Raw genomic sequence first — 20,318 nt, 5'->3', positions numbered from 1 at the left:
TTTTTAACTGCCTGGATGGACCACTTCGAGGGCCGATTTTTTGAGTTTGTGTCTCCACACAAACTGTCTTTGTTACCTTGTTTTAAAATTACATTCGCAACATCCAGTGTATTTTGAGCAGCATTATACTCATCATAATTTTAAAGAATTGTAAATTCAGTCAACGGTTGGCCTATAAGGAATAGGGAAAATTAAAAAAAAAAAACAACTAAAAAAAAACACATCTTTAGGTAAACACAAATTAACTTAGGCATATAGGCCTACTTCTTATTTATCTGGAACCACAACTCTTAGCCTGAGTGCGGAAAAGCAATATTTCAAAATTACTGCTTAATGCGAATGTATAATTGTAATATCTCTTTACTTGTGTACATGAAACTAAAGCTGCTTTCACACAGAACGGTTTGACAGGATAAAATCTAAGTGGTTTGTGTTGTATCGTTATAGCTTTCGCAATGGGCGGGATTTTGATGTTTATAGTCTAGTTATTCCCATTTTTATTTTATTCGCTGTCTTTTGCAAAATAAATAGTAAACAAAGTATTGCTTTGTGATTGGTTTATCACATTAAAGCCTACTTAAACAAAAAACATGTATGATACATTTTAACAGGTTTAGCCACGTGGGCCACTGGGTCTAAGCGTGGCCACCGTGACCTCTCTATCGAATGTGTTGGTCCAAGGTCGGTACGGCGTCCGTCGAGTACAGTGTACAGACACGCGACTTTGTTTCGAAGCACCGTACCCTTCATCATAACTTCAGCCGTTATTTTTTTCCCCCGTCCAGTGGTAACCGTTTAGTGTGAAAGCGATTTAAACTAGTGTTTTCTTGAAATTATGTGACGCCCCCCCCCCCCCCCCCCCGACGCTCCCAATCTAATGCACGTTTGGATAATTTGAGAATTAGGCCCATAAACATATGACGGTAAAATAGAATTACAATGTCGCTATTTTGTTTTGACGGATGAATGAATATATATATATATAGAGAGATATGTTGTAATTGTAATTATTAATATCAAGAGCAAAGCAAAACATTGAGTACATAATTAAAAGTCAAACTAGAGCTTGGATAGCAATTTAATAATGCAATTACTCACAATAGTCAATGCAGACAGCAAACGTGAATACTAATTTAAAAAAAAAAACAGACTGGGAATCGATGGTTGCAGACTATAACAATAAAAATATTGTTTAAAAATTATTAAAATATTTAATAAAAAAAAAATATCTTCCCAAGCGGGGAATCGAACCCCGGCCTCCGCGGTGAGAGCGCGAAATCCTAACCACTAGACCACTTGGGAGATATATCAATGTGTGTAGCTTAATAAAACATTCTCACAAGTTCTCACGCTCAGCACCGCTGCATTCACAGAAGACAAAAGGAATACATTTTCGAAAACATTTTATACTAGGCCTATTTATAGGCCCTAATATTAGTTCAGATCTATTGTAAATTTATATTTCAGCTTCTCGCATATATATATAGTCGCATATGATATATCTTCTTTTTTTCTTTCCTTCTCTCTGTCTCACAGAGTCTCTCTCCCGGGCCAACCTTTATCACCTTCATGCCCATGGTAATCATGGAAGGAAGCCCTCGCTAGGCAAAGTGAATTAAAGTGACCCCAAATGAAATAGCCAAATAAAAATAAATACCGAAAAAAACAAAATTAGGCAACTCATAAAAAAAAAGGTCTTCTAAGTAGTCTAGTCAAACAGTTAGATATAAACATATGTCAATAAACCCCAAGTCATAAATAGCTACTTAGCCTACCTACTGCTAGTGCTAGGCCTAGGCTATGTAGACGCAGAACGTAGGCAACGACAGCTACGTATAGTGCATTAGTGCTCTGCTATAGTTGAGATTTGATACAGGTTTCGAAATGTTTATAGTTATAGTCCTGTGCGCGGCCTCAGCTGATCGGAGACCCTATTATAGGCGGCTGCCTAATTTGCCATGTATAGCCTAGTATAGGCTATGCCCCCCCTCCCCCATGCCTAAGGCCGGCCCTGACTCTCTGTGTCGCTCTCTCTTTCCCATTAAAAGATGTATTACATATCCTGTTTTCTAAATCCAATTTTTAAAATGATTAATACAAATATACTTTGTCCTTGTCGTCGTAGGGGTGCTTAGACATTTATGGTACCAAATCTCTCCGTTTTTCCCGGTCAGCAGCTGTACTTAGTAGGATATCAAGAGAAAGACCATTCCGCATTCTTTTACAAATTGACAAATTACATTGTCCAGACAGCCTTTCTTTGGACAATCTCTAGAGTCCTAGACTACATGAAAAAAATGGTTTAAATGCGAAATAATTATAAAGTTGTCTAAGGACAAGGTTAAGATACATACCTATATAAATCTATTTCTATGTCTAAGAGGCTATAGGCTAATACAAAAAAAAACAAACTGATTGCAGACCGCACAGTAATCTTAGTGCTGACAAGCTTGCTATATTTTAGCCAAATCTTGCAATTTATACTAAAAGTTTTTTCTTGGGGAAAAAAACAACTATTGCTCGACGATAATTTAGCTAAAAAGAATGAGCTTATATTACAACTTTATAATGAAAAACATAATAATAAATACTCACATTAATTTTTTTTTTTTGGGAAGGGGGGGCATGGGAATGTTTTTAAGGGCATTGTAGGACCGGATTACAGCCCTAGCTGGGAATCTTCACAAGAAAGGTGCCTCCACAAAAGAGATAAAATATATCCGAATTTCGACTGGTCAGAATTGTTTTTCTAACATTTTTTTAAGCATTTTTTTACGACTGGCGAAAATGTCGCGATTTAGAAGTGTATGCTAGTAGCATGCTCAGAATAAGTAAATACCACTCCATTGCAGATTATGACAGTACGCCTATCAAGGGCCTTACAGTCCACAAACTCAAAAATATACTATTTTTACTACTAAAATATACATATTAAATATTTTAAAAAGGAAAATGAGATCAAATTTACAAAATTTGCATATTAAATAGCCTATTTGAAAAGGAAAATGAGATTAATTAAAAAACTCTATTTCTTTCTTTAGATATAGCATGCTTTTATATATAAGTATTTTCATTATCAAGCGGCTCTTTATTAAAGCTTTCAAAATAAGTAGGGGCCTCCACAAAAATCCTCCCCCCCCCCTTTCATTCTCCACATACTTAAATTCGGCCCAGGGACATTGTATGTAGATGTAACAAGTACTATAACTTGTTAAAAATGTGCTATATATCTTACTAAAAGGGCTCCTTTTTTACAATATTGAAAATTTCAGGTACATAATTTTCATCTGTTGTTTTGTATTCCACAAAATAGAATTAGCTAAGAAAACATGGGATGGCAGAATCGAAAACTCATTGAGATTCTAGATCTATTTAGATTTGACTATAATATTAAAATTGTCAAAATAAACTTGTCCATTTAAAATCTTAGAATTGTTCTAAATTTAGATTTATATCTAAGCCAATATTTTTAAATTTCTAGATATTTAAAATGGTAAAATTAGATTTTTAAAATTATATATATATAGGCTCTAGCTAACCTTTCTATTTCTAGCTTAAACATTTTGATTAGAGTTAGCAACACTGTATCTTTTCTCAACAACGCGTTATTTAGAATCTGTAACAGATCTAATTCCTCAACACCTCTCAAAATGTCAGGTCGAGAAGGTAAATTATTTAGTATAATAAAATAAAGACACGTTATTTGGCTAATTTAAGTATAGACCTAGTGACGATCTAGACTCTAAGTCTAAACTAATACTAATAATCTGACACTCTCAGTACTCACACTGTCACTGTCTACAGGACTACAATCAGAGTCTAACTAGATCTATCTAACAGTTAGATAGTATATTACTATATTACTTTCACTTTATACTTTATTAGATCTACAGACTCTAGATGTATTGTATTCACAGTATTGTATATATAGATCTAGTATATTATATACTATATAGTCAATATTATTGAATATAATAATATAGTATTGTAGTGACAATTATAGTCTAGTTTACTGTACATAATAAAACTGTATATTTATAATATTTTATAATTATTATTAATAAATATATTTTTATATACTTGATTATAGTAGATCTATATTGACTATATTTGGAATTTGAGTATATTCATTGTATTTTTTTCTTACTTATAAAACCCAACTCTGAAGGGTAAGGTACCTGACTTTTGGTTGGGGAAAGTAAATAAAAGGCAGTTGGTCATTGTGCTGGCCAAGACACCCTGCTCGTTAACCGTTGGCCAAAGAAACAGATGACCAACATCATCTGCCCTCTACTAGCCTCTAGATTGCAAGGGTGGCGCAGTTTCTTAGTGGTTAAGTCTTAAGTGCTTGGCTTCAAAACCTGGGGTCCTGGATTTGAATCTTGGTGAAGACTGGGATTTTCAGGGCGCCTGTGAGTCCACCCAACTCTAGTGAGTACCTGACTTAAGTTGGGGAAAGTAACTAGGCAGTTGGTCGTTGAGCTGGTCACACGACACCCTGCTAGTTAAACATTGGCCAAAGAAACAGATGACCTAAATAAGGCTTAACATCATGTACCCTATAGATCGCAAAGTCTGAAAGGGGAACTGTTCTTTACTTTTATAGATCGCAAGGTCTGAAAGGGGAACTGTTCTTTACTTTTATAGATCGCAAAGTCTGAAAGGGGAACTGTTCTTTACTTTTATAGATCGCAAGGTCTGAAAGGGGAACCTTTTTTTTTAAACTTTAAATAGTATTGAGTTATATTTTGTATTTCTAAAAAATATTTTTAAATACATTACTTAGATTTTTTACATAAAAAAAAATACATCAAAATTAAGTAATGTTAATTCTGCCTTCTATTTTTAAGTAAAAAAAAACTAACTTTTTAAATGATGTAAATGTTTTCTTAAAATGTGTTTTCTTTGTAATCTATTTCAATCCACTATTTTTTTAGGTGGTAAAAAGAAGCCCTTAAAACAGCCAAAGAAAGACAAAAATGATGTTGATGAGGTAAGCAATTTTTTTTTTCTTTAAAGATTAAAACATTTTATTAAAAGGCATTTTAAAATATATTGAGCAGGACTGGTTAGATTGATATGATGATGAGGCTTTGTTGCAGTCATCAATATTTATGCATTTCATTTTTACTTCAGGAGGACTTGGCTTTCAAACAGAAGCAAAAAGAAGAGCAGAAAGCTTTGAAAGAGGCTGCTGCTAAAGCTGCTTCCAAAGGACCCTTGAGTAAGTGAAATTCTCTTTTTTGATTGGAAATATACATTAGTGAAATATTTACATACTGAACTTAAAAACTTAATTTTGCGACCAAGAGTTTTATGAGCACAAATGTAAAAACATGGATTTAGATAGGGCCACCTTGTCATGAATGAACCACTGGTTATCAACCCTCACTTTTAAAGCTAAAAATCTTTTTCCCTGTGTTTAAAATTAGATCATCGCACTGGAGTAGAACATAAAACAAATTAAACTATTGCAGAAAAACAAACCTTTTGTGAATTGAGGGTGGACATTTACTCTTCTTCTAATTTTTGTTTTTCTTACATTTCAGCATCAGGAGGTATCAAGAAATCAGGAAAGAAATAACCATTACTATAAATGTAGAGCCAGCTATCATGTCGCCCTTTGTTATACCTCATTTGTTGTGTCACATAACATCCACATCTCTTCTCATTTGCTGATCATTTGTGAAAACTCAATTTTTATTCTAATTAAATGCTGTTTAAAATTTGGTATTCACTTCCAGTTCTTAAATTTTTCTTTAAGTTTGTTTATTTTAGTTGATATTTTAATGTTATCCATCACTTGCCCCAGCGCAGCGAAGAGGGGTTTTGAGTTTAAAACCCCCTCCAAAACTTTTGTAAAGATATACCCTCTCTTCAATATGAGACTAAAGCACACAACAGTCACCAGATTCTATGATCGTAGCTAAGAGGGGGGCTCCAGAAGGCTTTAAGTTAAAACCTCTCCAGAGGGTTTTAAGAAAAAAACAACTCCAGCTGGGCTTGTAGCTAAAAACCACCCCATTAATATAAAATTGAAGGAAACTAGTCACAAAATTCTATGAGCATAGCAAAAGGGGGGTTTTGAGTTTGTTTTAAAAAACCTACAGAGATTTTTTTTTTTAGCTTAAAACTCCCAACAGATGGTTTTGACAATAAAACTTTCCCTTTCGATATAAAATCTAAAGCAAACTACTGTCACCAAATTTCATGAGCATAGTCAAGAGGGGTTACAAATTTCTACCAGTTGCTGGGCTTCATTTATAAAGTGCAGTGAATAGCAGATTTTTTTTTGAACTAAAATTTTTTAATAGCAAAATAATGCACAGTAGATGCTTCAGAATATGCATTTTTGTTTTAAATACTGGAAATATTGCTTAACCTCTGGACCCCAGTGGGGAGCTCACAGCGCTCCCCCAGATCCCCTGGCTGGCAAGGGTGGGGTGCCTACAGTCTTTCCATTAACTCCGGGAAGAACTTATTCTAGGGTACAACAAATGTCTTTCGAAAGAATGAATGGTCGAAATTTAATAAAGATTGATTTTGCACAAACACACATCAATGACGCGACTAGTAAAAACAAGGTTAGGATTTTAGGAAGAAAAGTGAAATGTAAACAATATGTCTGACTGCATTAGAGAGAGGCAGTTTTTATGGAAATAGAGATTTAGCTTGACAACATTCGACCGTTCCCTTCGTTGTTATTATTTAACTTGAAACTTCTTATTTGACAATCCCTATCAGCGTTGACTATCTTATTGTTGGCCTTTCACCTGTGTTATTAGAGTGTTACCTCTGTCTGACATCCGCACAAAACACAGTGCGGAAGTGCCTAACAGTTAATATGAATACAATAAAAAAACAAACCTTAAAATAATAGTCACCCATTTCAACAGAAATAATAGGAAAACACTTAAAAGGAAAAAGATGGTTTATTCTTGGTATTTAAATACTAATTTAGAAATGTAATATTATTTAGTCAAAATATGCAGTCTGTTTTAAAGCATATTGAAATATGGACTACTAGATTTACAAATCTGCCGATTTCATTCAAAATGTTCAATGTTCAGAAGGATGTAGAAGTGAACAAATGAAAAAAGAAAAAAAGATACAATTGTTTGCTGTGCTCAAGAGGTGATAAATTCAATTCAAACATTTGTAATAATAAATTTGTCAAAATTACTTTACAGATTTATTAAACTTAAATCACTTCTTTTGATACATTTTTAAGAGTACTGGTACAAGCTATGTCTGTATGTGATGATTAAACATTTGTAAAAACTATTTTATTGGATAACAATACATAAGAAAAATACATTGTCACTGTATTAGTTTAAGGAGAGAAGTGGATTTAGATTTAAATTTCATCCAAAACAAAAAGAAATTCTCTTCACTGACACTCAAGTCACACGTACAATCACAATTGTTGCATACAAAAAACAACAACAAACTATTTAAAATATGAAGAATTAAAGTGGTAAAAATTTACAAGCAAAAAAAACAAGAACTGATTTACTCAACTCTTATTTAATACAGAATTAAAAAGCAGTAAAAATAAATGTTCAATAAACAAATATTTTTAGAACAATCTCTTTGTATCCATTGCTTTAAGCTATAACAATATGTACAAGAAACATTACAGAAACAAGAACTATAACAGAGCTGTATCCATAACACTCAGGGTGAAAGTAAACAATAATCTGTTGTACACCATGCCATCAATGTCTTGTGAAAACACTTTCACTCAATTCCTTCTTCTGTGGCTCTTATTACTTCGTCTGCTTCTGAAATGTAAATGTTTTTTTTTTTGTTTTATTCATCAACAATGGTTATTTATGAATGAACAAGAAATAATTCTCACAAATTCTTTTCAATACAGTGCCATGAAAAGAATGTGCGCTAAAAACTGACTGGCACAGTTAATATTAAGTTTCTTTAGTACTAAACCTCTGCATATAAAATATTTAGGTATGTGTTAGAAATTGATTTAAAACATGAATTGAAAAGTATACTTCAGCTCTGAAGGTTACTTTACTTATTTGAAATGATTTCTACTTAGATCAGGAAGCTTTTTCTAAAAAACTAAAACACAAAGCTTATACTAAAAAACTAAAACACAACAGAGGAGGATGACAAATTTTTAGGTAATTTTTTTGATAAATAACTAACTATTAAATTAAAAGTAAAGATTTTAAAGCTAAAACACAATTAAAAGCACCCAGCAACAAAGTCTACTAATTATGCAGTTTTACTTAAGTTAAAACAGTATTTTTCTTCTACAATGTAATAGTAGCTGTCTTAAATGTATTCTGGACATTTATGCTGCAAACAATACCAAATACCAAAAACTTACGATATAATTTCTACATGATCAATGGCCCATTGATCAAATCCTTGACCATCATGGACTGGCTGCCACCATCGAAACTGTGTTCCCACATTTTTGGCAGCTGCTGGGATATCGTAAGCAACCCTTTTTGGTCTTAAGTAATCTGATGCATCATGCTGGGCAATCAGAAACCATGTTGCGCCCTGGTTGAAAAAAAAAAAGAAAAGTAGGACAATTTGAGTTCCAGAATTTGTCAGACTTAATTTTTCAGAAATACAATAAAGATGTAATTCAATAAATGTTTCAAAATACCTTATTTTTGGTGTATTGTAAAAGAATTCCTCTGTAGTTTGGTCCATCTCCCAACTGGACATTGCAACTACTGGTCTGAGCAGTACAGCCAATCTGAATAACAAAAATGATTTTTCTGGGGGAATAAATGAGATCATGCATTAATTACTTTCAGTATTGTCAGGAATATAATGTTTAAAACAAAAAAAAAGCAGTCTCAATTGGACTTTTCTTAGGAAAAAAAAGTTCAAGTTAAAATTTAAAAAAAAAAGTCATTAAAATTTGATGTAATTCTCTGATCATCACAATAAAGCTACAAATCATTTGTTAGAAAAATACAAAAACTTGTGTGCAGTTGGCAATTAAATTACCAAAAAAGCTAAAATGTTTTTCTTTTAATTGAACCATTTTCAATGTTGGCTTTAAAGGATATAATTCTTAGCTTTGTATATTTAACAATATAATTTATTTCTTGAAATTTTATGTATTGTTCAGTGCAATGCCAAATTTTAAAACAGAATTTCTTTGGGTAATAAAGCTTATTTGGAGGTGCTGTGGGTGATCAGTAAAGCACTTAAATTGGCTTCCGAACCGAGGTCCAGGGTTTGAATCCTGGTGCAGACTGGGTTTTTTTATTCCAGGATCTTTGGGCGCCTCTGTGTCCACCCAGCTGTAATATGTACCTGACATTAGTTGAGGAAAGTAAAGGCGGTTGGTCGTTGTGCTGGCCACATGACACCCTGCTTGTTAAACATTGGCCAAAGAAACAGATGACCTTTAACATCATTTGCAAGGTCTGAAAGGTGAACTTTTACTTTACTTTATTGTGATTATTTCATGTGATAATTTCATAAACATCTTATCAAAAGCTCAAATAACATTTGAGTTCATATAACTGTTGGAGACTTAGTGGTAATTTACATTATATGTTTTTTGCTTCTAAGCTAAGCAAAACAATATGGCCACGCTATATTGGTTGTATCTAGCTCTGCTAAAAAAGTTAAGACGATACATTGCATTGGTTGTATCTAGCTCTGCAGTAAAAGTTTAGGCAATACTCACACTGCATCGGTTGTATCAAGCTCTGCTATTAAAGTTTATATGATACTTACACTGCATCGGTTGTATCAAGCTCTGCTATTAAAGTTTATATGATACTTACACTGCATCGGTTGTATCAAGCTCTGCTGTAATGGCTTGCCTCTCTCCACATCCATTGAAGTACAATGTCTTGCCATGGGAATACGGAAGGAGAGCCCCACAACCAAAACCGATCCCTCCGCCAGAGACTTTGTGCCAACGAGAAGGAAATAGTCCTCCTTCAAAAGAGTCAGACATTTTTGTGGGCAGACTGGATGCCCTGGGCAGGCAGGCAGAACCTAGATAAACACCACATACATGTAGTTATTATTTGCAAGGGCAAATTACCAGCTGAGACGCTTTAGATCTTTCTTTACAATCAACAGAAGCACAATGAACCTATACCAACAGCTAAAACTTTAATAAACTGTTTTGAAATGAATTTAGATATTACAGTTTACAACTTGCTAAGGTCAATGATGTCACCCCTGAACTATATATAAAATAGATGGTCCACTGTTATTAGATCCAAGACTATTAATTATTATGGAATTTTCATATGTTTTATTTAGGAGACACCTGTCAGGAGAAGCAGTTTCACAGTGCTTTATGAAATTGGTTGCCTGAGTCAGCCAGGAAAATCAATGACTTGGCAGAGTTTAAATCATTGTTTAACATGCATGACTAGATTGACCTAGGGGCACACGTAGGATGCAATCATCTTTTTTTGAAGTAATGTTTGTATTTTATAAGATATCTAAGGGACATGAGCAAGCAAGGTGCTAAACTTAGTAGTCAGAGACTATTTAAGACATATCATTTGGGAGCATAGACCATTGGAGCTTAAAAATATTGACCCCACTGGTTATAATGACCTTAAAAACATATTAACTTTACATGTAATAATATATTTAAAACATAAGCTCTTGTGACTAAAAAAAATATATATTGGTATACTGCTACATATTGTTTACCATAATATCCAGGGTCACAGTGACAAATGCCTTGAATACAGTCCCCACGTCCACTGCACAGATCTGGACATGTATCTCCAATATAGATATTGTCCAAAGCCCAAGACAGAGAACCATTCTTTCCTCCCTCTTGTATCCAACGAAACTGTGTAGAGCTGAATCAATGGCCCAAGAAATAAATCATATTAATTATTTTCTTTTTAAATATTCACACTAGAGCAAAATGTGTGTGAATGACACAAAACAAATTAAGGTTAGATAGATCTGAAAAGATTAAAGGTAAAAGCTCCAGTAAAAAAATTTGCAGCCATTTTGCTTGTATCGGTATCATTCTTTTTTATCTGAGATTCCTAAACTACATTCAGCGTGTCTTATCCAGCCAGTGACAACATGCTATCTGGTCCCTCAAAACTTCTGCCAATAGTGCATAATGAAACATCAGGGTTTTTTTTCCATTGGATTTGATGATTTTTTTTCTTTGCGGGGATGCTACCTGTGACAATTGGCATGCTGTCAATCAGATCCAAGTTACATTATCACATATTATGCTGCTAATTATTGAATACGCCATCCACAGAAAAATTACTTTTCCAGGATGTTGAGGAGATTGTTTGTAAAAGCAAGTTCAAGCATTGACAAAAGTCTTTAAGTCAGAAATTTACAAGTAGGCCTACGTGGATGTATTTTATAATGAGGTATTGTTTAGTTTCAAATTGAAAGTTTTAAGCATTTCAAACAGTTTTTATAAACAAAACACTAAACTATAAATCTTTTATTTTATTGTTATTTCAGGGGTCAGAGAGTAAGTACCTTTCCCCTTCTTAGCATAATATTTTGTATAGATACAATGTATGTGATGTAGTGATAGAACCAACAATAATTTTATACTTGAAAACTTCTAGCAAGATGTAATTAGCTCAACATTCCTTGTTTCAGGCTTACCTAGAAAAGGTGACTTCGGGTAAAGCTATTGTAACTCTAGACCATACTGGGAACTGTGAAATACTGTAATGACTAGCATGATGGTGGTTGAGTGGGTTGCACAAACCGTCATTCTGACTGCTGGGAAGGCAAGATGGCTGAACGGACTCCCACAGATTTGAACTGGGATTACGTCGATATTCCAACTTGATAACATTGCCAGGAGCATCACAGAAGTCAGTATATTTACCACATCCTATAATCAGCTGAAACATGACAAATAATATTTTGAAATAGAGTCAAGATCAACCATTGTGATAAAAACTATTTTCGAATTAGTTTAAATAGTTTAGAACAATGAGGAAAGTGTCTTTTTTAAAGTAGTAAAAACTAGGAGCTGGGAATGAGATGTGAGTTGACTACATTTCAGTGTGGGCCTGTTGCCTTCTGGCAGTTTTCTTTTCTTATTCTTACAAAGCTGGGTTTCAAATATAAGAAAATGTGGTCATGTGGTTACATTTAAAGAAGGAAAATACAATTGGATTTAAAAAAAAAAAGTTTATATTTTATTATGTGTAAAACAAATTTCCTCAAAAATATTAAAGATGATCTGTTTTAACATTGTATGGGCTGTTTCAGTTTTTCCCTTTCCAGTTCTAAACCTCACAGCACCATAATCTAATTTGGTTACTATCCTGATTATTTAACCAGCTAGTAGCTATTTCAAATAATAATAAAAAAATAAAGGACTTTCTATACTTAAATTATTTTTTTTTAAAGATGAACAAAGAATATAAATTATGCTAAGAAAAAAAATAATCTTATATTCTGAACCTTCATTTTTACCTTAAACTGCAGCATGTATCCTAGTTGCACAATAATCTGATTGGTGGTAAATTTTTGAACAACACCACTGCTATCACCAGCTGAATCTGGCCAAACCATAGACGAGCCATTTTGACCTTCAGGGCGGCAGTCAGCTTCTTTCCCTTTAATGGCGCCCTTTGGACTGAACTCCCAGGCAGAGGGGTCATCTAAAACATGATCATCTTCATCAAAAGATTGTTGGTATTCACTCGGGTTGATCTCCCATCCACCAATGAAGACATCATCAATGGCCCAGTTGACACGTGGGGACGTCATGGGGGGCGACTCTGCCTGAATCCAGCGAATCAAAGAGTTAATTGCTCTTGCTGAGGCTGGAAGTAAAATGTAGTCGTTTCTGGCAGGCCAGTAGCGTACAGGAGACAGTGTGTGTAAGGTTTGCCAGACAATACCTGAACAAGAAAACAAAAGTGAGAAACTGTAGATATTTAATAAAGTTGGGCTATAAGAATTAATTAAATTAATTAATAATTATTGGAAACTAAGCAACAGAAGGTAGTAATTATATATTCTTTTTCAACATGGCATTTATTTTACTACTGTACACAAACCAACTAACAATTTTTAATTTACCAATGTTTCTACTTAGTAGAAACCTAAACCTGGAACTCAAGCAAGCTTCAAATATTTTATTTTCTGATTCTCATAAGGAAATATGTGTTTTAACAGTAAAATTACAGGAAAACTTTAAAAAATGATTTTAAATCTTACAAAACAATTCTATTTGTAATTTGGCGGAGTGATATTTAAAAATATTTGATTAATTTTATGTCTTCGAATATCCAATAATTGAGCATCTGCTTGTTGGGTTCTATGAGAATCCACTTTCCAATGTTGTCGACCATTATTCATTATTTATAACCCTAGTAGATATATTTCTATCGCTCTTTTAATCATATTAGTCTTTTTAATAGCATAGTTGAATTTTCATAAAGTACATGCACTTCAATTATGACACTGTAACTACAAATGTACACAGTGATGTGTTGAGCTGTACTTTAATCATTAGAGGTTCCTTATGTCCATGTAGAGCGTAATCGTGGAGTTTTCTTTGACCCAACACTATCTTTCGACCCACACATAAGACAGCTCTACAAGGGTCTTTATCTGAAGCTGCGCAGATTAGGCCAAATCCGACCATATTTAACAATGGAGTCAACAAAAAAGCTAGCTGTGGCATTCATACTCTCCCCCTTGACTACTGCAACGACATGCTAGCAGGTATGCTTGATGATGCAAGGAATTCAGAACAATGCCGCATGAATAGTCCTAAGAAAAACAAGATGAGATTCTGATACTACTCTCTTGCACACACTCCATTGGCTTCCTGTGAAAGCGAGAATTAACTACAAGGTGGCTACACTTTTTCATCAGTGTATCTATAATAAAGAAATGCCCTTGTATCTTAGCAAACTGATCACTCCATATGTCCCTCAGAGAGCCCTGCGCTCAATGGACTCAATGGACTGAATGCTTCTAGTGGTGCCATGTTTCTCTCTCAAAAGCTATGGTATGCTGGCTTTTTCAGTCCATGGACCAAAGGTTTGGAACTCACTCCCCATTGACATCAGACAGACAACACTAAATTCAAGAAGAACATTAAGACCTATCTGTTTAAAAGTTTTTTAGATTAGTTTGTCATTTTAGCTCTCGTGTTTATGTTTGTAATGTTATCAGCGCCTTGGGCCTACATTTTGTTTGTTAACAGCGCTCTATAAATTAAATTACTATTATGATGACATTGTGAGTCACTACAAATGTACACATTTATGTGTTTATCTGGATTTTATTTTCAAAATATCTAGAATAGAGATAAATGGAGTCTAAGCAGTTTTCTAATATGGATAGAAAATGTTTTGGTTTATTGAGTAATTCATTTTCAAGTAATACCATCCAAAGGAACTGACTGTAATTACTTTAATATGTAAGAAGATGAACATATGTTACCTCCATCAGTTGAAAACTGTAAATACACACTTTGTACTTTATGATCTGGAGGTTGACCACAAGTGTCAAGATGGCTGACTTTGCTCCACATAAAGGCTGTGTACTGAATAAATCTGAAATTTGGAAATACAGAGAATGTGATGAACTGGCACATCTTTTCCAAAACTTTTTTGTTTACATGGTCAATGGGAATACATTTTCTAGAGTGTCAGACAATTCTTTTAAAAAAAGCTTTGCCTTTGAAGTCTTCGATTGATGATGAAGAGTGGACGTTTTGAAATAAAGTGATAAATCATCTTTAACTTGGTATAATTGTGACTAATAATGGTTGTCCTACTTATAGAACTATGATCAATGTGTCCTAAAGACTATAAAACTCCTTCTAGTAAAATAACAATAAACAACCAAACATAATTCATATTGCACAAGAAAATACAGTCACAAATGTACAGTACTTGCAAACAAATATTTAAACAATTCTGGAATGCAAAATTTTAAGATAAAATAATTAAAATAACTTAAAGTTTTACAGTTTTGAAAAGTTTTTAAAAGTTTATTTATAATAGAATTTAGAGGTGGATATACAATGTAAAAAAAAAAAAAAAGTATTAGATTCAATGGAGTGTTATTTCAATAAAAAAAATTTAAAATAAAATACCAACACTCAGTATATATAAACAGACAAACACATAACCAATCCCACCTGGCATCTCTAAGGTCTAGACTGGAAGACACTAGTTCCCTGGCGCCTGGCCCATTAAACACAAGAGCTGAACCATCCACAAGTATCTCACAGGGAGTCTGAATGTTTCCTTCCTGTACCCACTGCCATTTGGTCCCATTCACTTTTGTGTCACCTTCAAAAGTGTCTTTCAAATATTTCTAGAAAGAAAAAATATAAGGAACAATATATAAATTTTAGCAGTTCAAAATGTCATATGATAGTTATATATGTAAAATAGTCACACTGTTTCATCCAAATATTTTGTATGTCCTTAAATAAAAACTTAGGAAAAAAATCAGTAAAACAATGATTTGATCTTTATATAGAACAAAAGGTACAGGTACAAACAAGTCATTAAGTGCTTTTATTCCATAAAACCTTAATCCATTGAAAGAACTTATTGAGAATCCTTTGCAAACTTCATTTAAAACATAAATATAACCCACATGTATGCATATCCCGACAAAACTATTTTAAGCTCATTTTAAACAGTTTTATTAAACCTTTTATTTCCAATTTTGCTTCTCCTTCACTGTGTCAAGCTACTTACTACAGGTTGAGCTGTGGTGACAGAACAATCAAGGCCACTGTATCCCTCATCACAAACACACTTTTCCATAAAACAGTAGCCGTGGCCATGGCAGTGTTCAGGACAAGCTGGACCTATGTAGACATCTGCCAAAGCCCAGTCTTGGGAGTTGGGAAGGCCATCTGGTAGCTGGTGCCACCTGAATCGTGTTCCACTACAAATGAAGTAAAGGCATATTTAGTCAAACAGTCAACAATAAAAGATATAAATAAATGAAACTATTTTTTTAAGTGGAACTGAACAAGGTTTTGCAGAAGGGGGAGTATAAAATATTATTGTAGTGGGAAGGATAAAATCTACTGGGAGGCCAAACTTGACCAAACACCAGCCTGCAAAGAACAAGTAGACCTCTGCCCCGGAAAGGCCATCAAATCAACTGATTTAAAAGGAAGAATCAATGTGGTCACTGTTACTTTCTGCTGGCCCCCTTTGTGATTTGGAACAGGATTACGACCACTGTAAAAAAATGTTAACTTAAATTTTATGGCCATATGACAAGGTTCTGAGGCTTTGCAAAGGCTTTGTTTCACTGAACAGTACTGGAAAAAGAAGAAGAGACAGTCAAAGAAAGCCATGGGAAGAAAACATCAAAGAGTGGACAGGCCTGTAACAAGAAGAAATTCTATTTAAGGCAAAAAGGCAGAGGAAAGGAGGAAGATGGTTAACAGATCATTTGTGGTGCGCCAATGGTTCAACAAACTAAAGGATAGGTGAAGAAGACTAGCAAAAACGTATACTAAATAAATAACAATAACCTTTTTTTCCCTTTAGAAATAATAAAAGAAATCTAAATGATGTAGTCAACTTTTATATTTTTTCTTTAGCATAATTTCTTGAAATAAGGAATGTCTGCTATTATATCTTTGTATAATACATTATATAGGTTGTGATGAGTCTCCACACACACACAAACTCACTTAGAGACAGGCAATCCATTAAGAGGTAGAACTATTCTCCTCCAGCTGTTGAGTGCACCATGATAATGGGAGGCTGCGAGGTGTGAATGAGGGAGACAGGAGGATTCTTCAAGACAGTGAGTCACAAGGTCCATCCAGGTCATACCATGGTCAGTGGAATATTCCACATTAACCTAAGAAGAAAAGTAAAGTTTAATATATTACTATATGAAACATATAGCATGTGTTCAGTTGTAGTAACATAGTATATTACTAGACACCTACACATATAGCAGAGACTGACATTTAACATAAACACCAATACTTGACACATGAGCACCATTTTCCTATTTGCTGTAAATACAACATTGAATTGGATCATACTCTCTACTTATCAAATAACCTTTCTATTCTCCAAAGTCTACTTAATATTTGTAACACAATTAGTGAACAAGTATTTTGATAGTTTCTTTGAAAACTTAATTATTTTTTTTTATAATCTTACCCTTTTGAACCTAAAACTTATAGCATTTTATACAGTTAGCAGAAAAGGTTATTATAAAAATAGAATAGATTTTATATCACACAGACACACACACAAAACCTATAACCCAACTAAAACTCTTAACTTTACTCATAATTGTCATATTGGTCATTTATATTTTTTATGAATGGAAATTTCTGGATTGAATAGATTTATTGAAAATTAAAAAAAAAATAATTTTGTTGTCTATTACAGGCCATGATATTGAAAGGATTGAAATCAAATGTCAATGATATAAAAATTACAGAGTAGCATTCAGCCACTTTAACTGTCCTTGTTTGTTTCAATGTTTGGATTATAGGTATTATTACTCTATGACTAAACAACTGTATGCACAAGTCAACAATAAGTAAAAAAAAATATCTAACATACACCATAACCCTACTTACAGGTTGTATACTGAAATTCCAAGGTTTTTCACAACCTACATTGATAGAAAATTGAAGGACATGGTCCTCAGAGAGCTTGACTTCTCTAGAGGACAGCACAGAGGGCTCGTAGCTTTTTGACCGGCCTACAGCAACGCCATCTTTCCCACAGTACTTTCCCACCTCCATGTTGTCGGCAGTGATGAGGTCAAGGAACTCAAAGCCTGAGGTAAAGTTGATGATAACATGTGGGGGGTTAATTTCATCACCATTCACCCTGATACTGTCAATGAACCAATCGTAATCTTTGGATTTCCCATGCTGTGGCTGCCACCATCGCAACAGTGTGCCAACTCTCTTGGCCTCTTCTGGAATCTTCATACTGATAAACCTGATTTAAAATATTTTTACAAAATTATAACATTTCAAAAATATTGACCAATTCTTTTTCTCTTCACAAGGAAGCATTGGTCTCATGAGAGTAATTCTGAGAATAATTTGGATGTGCAGTGTTATCGAAACATTAAATTATAAGTTGCCTGTAAGTATTAAATAAATTTCCGGATAGAAAAAGGATTCATATTCATAACATTCAGAATAGTCACATATTTTCTATTAATCTCATCTTCTGAAAAAAATGTGCATTTAAAAAAAAAATTTGTTTGTCAAAGTTTTTCTGACAAGTTTCTCATGTCCTAATAAAAAGCCTTGAAAATATGTTTTGGAGTGTTAGGTCATATAAAATTTTAAAAATATCGGATGCTCCATATAAAAATTAGACTCCACTGTTTTGAGGCTAAGTCCTGAAAAAAAAATGTTTACCTTGGAGTTCTAAATAGATTATAATGCATCTCAGTAATGTGATGCCAGGAAATCCCTCCATCTGTAGAGTATTCCAAGAGAACACCTTGATCACGCCTAATTGGCTTGCTCACACAATCATACAGGAAGTAAAACTGTATTAACATTGCACCTGAGAGATCAAGTGGCTGGGTTTCCAATATACGAGAACAGGCCTGCAACAACAAAATGGAACAAAATAACAAAATAAACAATTTTAATAATAAAAAAGTTAGAAGAGACTTTAAAAAAAAAAGATTTAGCTTCAATTAAAAAGAAACAGAGCTAGGCAGGCCTTAGAGTGGAACCCCCAAGGAACAAGACGCAGAGGAAGACCAAAAAGAACATGGCGACACAGTGTACTAGAAGAATCCGAGAGGACAGAGAAGAGCTGGGAAACCATACAAAACTAGCAAGAGACCATGGAGAGTGGCATGTTTTTGTCGAGGCCCTATGTTCCATGAGGAACCCAATGGAATGATGATGATGATGAAAAAGAAATAGATTTTAAACACATCAAGAAATTATAAACTTTAATATATTGAAACATCACTATAATTTAATTGAAAAACATAAATATAATACATTTTATTGAAGGCTAAGTTAATTGTTGGTTTTAAACTTACACCAGTAAAGTGTAAAGCCTGACCAGCTGACAGAAGTCTGCAAGGCTGCTCCACCGTCCCACCAACAACCCTTGCCCAGTTACTCTGATTATAGCTGCCAAGAAAATCTTCCACTAAAACACTAGGCAGAGGTCTACTTGGCTTTGAGCAGTCATCCCCTGACCATTCAGCATCACACCTATTGGGATATAAGAAAGGTCATTAAAGATATCATACAACTAGGAAAGGAACATTTTGTACCCCCCCCCCCCCCCCCCCCCGAGAAAAATCCCATTTAAACGTATGTATAGATTAACTGAAGTATATAATATTCCAATGAGTGGCCTTTAGATCTAGACTTAGAAGACAGTGCTTGAAATGTTCCTGAGCATTAATTTATTAAACTCTTCTATGAATAGAGCCTCTATGCAGAAATACCCAAAGTTTGTTTAAGATACAGATGTTCTAGTACTGTAGCCATCTCTAAATTATTTGCTATTTATACTTTGAAAAAATTATTGCGGTCAAACTAGAGTTTTTTTCCCCAGTGTAGCCAACAAGCTAGTCATTCTTTTCCCAAGGATATACAGCAACTGTCAAATTTCTTGGAAAATCATTTCAAGAATTGTGTATACCCACCATTTGCCCATACAGAAGGTTTGCCCACTCCAAAAATTTGACTTGAATGGAGGTATTTGGCCAAGATAAAATTAATATAAAGGAAAAAAAAAACATCCATACATTGATAATAATACAGTGAGCTAGAAAAATACTACATTTTGACTTTCTATACAAGTAACTGATTTGACAGTAAAATCACACAACTATTACAAATATTAACAACTAGCTAATAAAATATTTTTAAATTTCAAAGAACTTACACACACTGATTCTCCATGCATCTCCCATGACCTTGACATTTGTTGGGGCAAGATGAGCCAATGTACAGCTGTTGCACAGCCCAGTCTTGGTCTAAATTGTAGCCAGGAGGCTGGTGTATACGAAACCTTGTTTGAGATGACCTGAGGAGATCAATGATCATATGTAAGTCAAGACTTTGCTCTAACAAAATATTTTTGTGTTTTGTAAAGTAATGTGAACAAAAATCTTCTTAGGAATTTATGAGCATTAATGGTATTTCAGTCAATACATAACCTTTGACCTAACGCAACAAAAGGTTACCATAGTTATTGTAAAAAAAAGTCGGTATATTATTACATTTTATGAAAGGAGATTTAAATTTGTAATAACTAATGAAAATATTTACATTTTTAACAAAGCGCCTGAATAAGAGCATTCTCAAAAACACTATTGAAGAAAAAGAA

The 20,318-nt window shown here is 33.8% G+C and overlaps 1 protein-coding gene, 1 long non-coding RNA gene and 1 other non-coding gene across 3 annotated transcripts in view; 1 reads left to right on the top strand and 2 right to left on the bottom strand.

The window, feature by feature from the left end:
- Positions 1 to 1,230: 1,230 nt before the first annotated feature.
- On the bottom strand, positions 1,231 to 1,302 carry Trnae-cuc (transfer RNA glutamic acid (anticodon CUC)). The gene has a single exon. It is a non-coding gene; the product is annotated as a tRNA-Glu (tRNA).
- Positions 1,303 to 3,512: 2,210 nt separating this feature from the next.
- Positions 3,513 to 5,733, top strand: LOC106053242 (uncharacterized). The gene is made up of 4 exons (XR_001215219.2): positions 3,513 to 3,666; positions 4,938 to 4,993; positions 5,137 to 5,224; positions 5,550 to 5,733. It is a non-coding gene; the product is annotated as an uncharacterized LOC106053242 (long non-coding RNA).
- Positions 5,734 to 6,913: 1,180 nt separating this feature from the next.
- Positions 6,914 to 20,318, bottom strand: part of LOC106053226 (reelin-like) — a 63,520-nt gene continuing 50,115 nt past the window's right edge. Inside the window, exons 49-63 of the mRNA XM_056026053.1 lie at positions 19,875 to 20,015; positions 19,015 to 19,192; positions 18,371 to 18,564; positions 17,570 to 17,939; positions 16,658 to 16,830; positions 15,702 to 15,894; positions 15,131 to 15,309; positions 14,428 to 14,540; positions 12,442 to 12,872; positions 11,617 to 11,861; positions 10,675 to 10,829; positions 9,783 to 9,999; positions 8,642 to 8,756; positions 8,354 to 8,532; positions 6,914 to 7,784 (exon numbers count right to left, since the gene is read on the bottom strand). Of these exons, the coding sequence (XP_055882028.1) occupies positions 7,745 to 7,784; positions 8,354 to 8,532; positions 8,642 to 8,756; positions 9,783 to 9,999; positions 10,675 to 10,829; positions 11,617 to 11,861; positions 12,442 to 12,872; positions 14,428 to 14,540; positions 15,131 to 15,309; positions 15,702 to 15,894; positions 16,658 to 16,830; positions 17,570 to 17,939; positions 18,371 to 18,564; positions 19,015 to 19,192; positions 19,875 to 20,015 (2,923 nt within the window). The 3' untranslated portion in view covers positions 6,914 to 7,744. The remainder of the gene's footprint in view (positions 7,785 to 8,353; positions 8,533 to 8,641; positions 8,757 to 9,782; positions 10,000 to 10,674; positions 10,830 to 11,616; positions 11,862 to 12,441; positions 12,873 to 14,427; positions 14,541 to 15,130; positions 15,310 to 15,701; positions 15,895 to 16,657; positions 16,831 to 17,569; positions 17,940 to 18,370; positions 18,565 to 19,014; positions 19,193 to 19,874; positions 20,016 to 20,318) is intronic.

The sequence above is a fragment of the Biomphalaria glabrata genome, chromosome 4, assembly GCF_947242115.1.
Source record: "Biomphalaria glabrata chromosome 4, xgBioGlab47.1, whole genome shotgun sequence".
NCBI classification, from domain to species: Eukaryota; Metazoa; Mollusca; class Gastropoda; family Planorbidae; genus Biomphalaria; species Biomphalaria glabrata.
The sequence above is the reverse complement of the archived record's forward strand: the minus strand, read 5'-3'. Positions and strand labels throughout refer to the sequence as shown.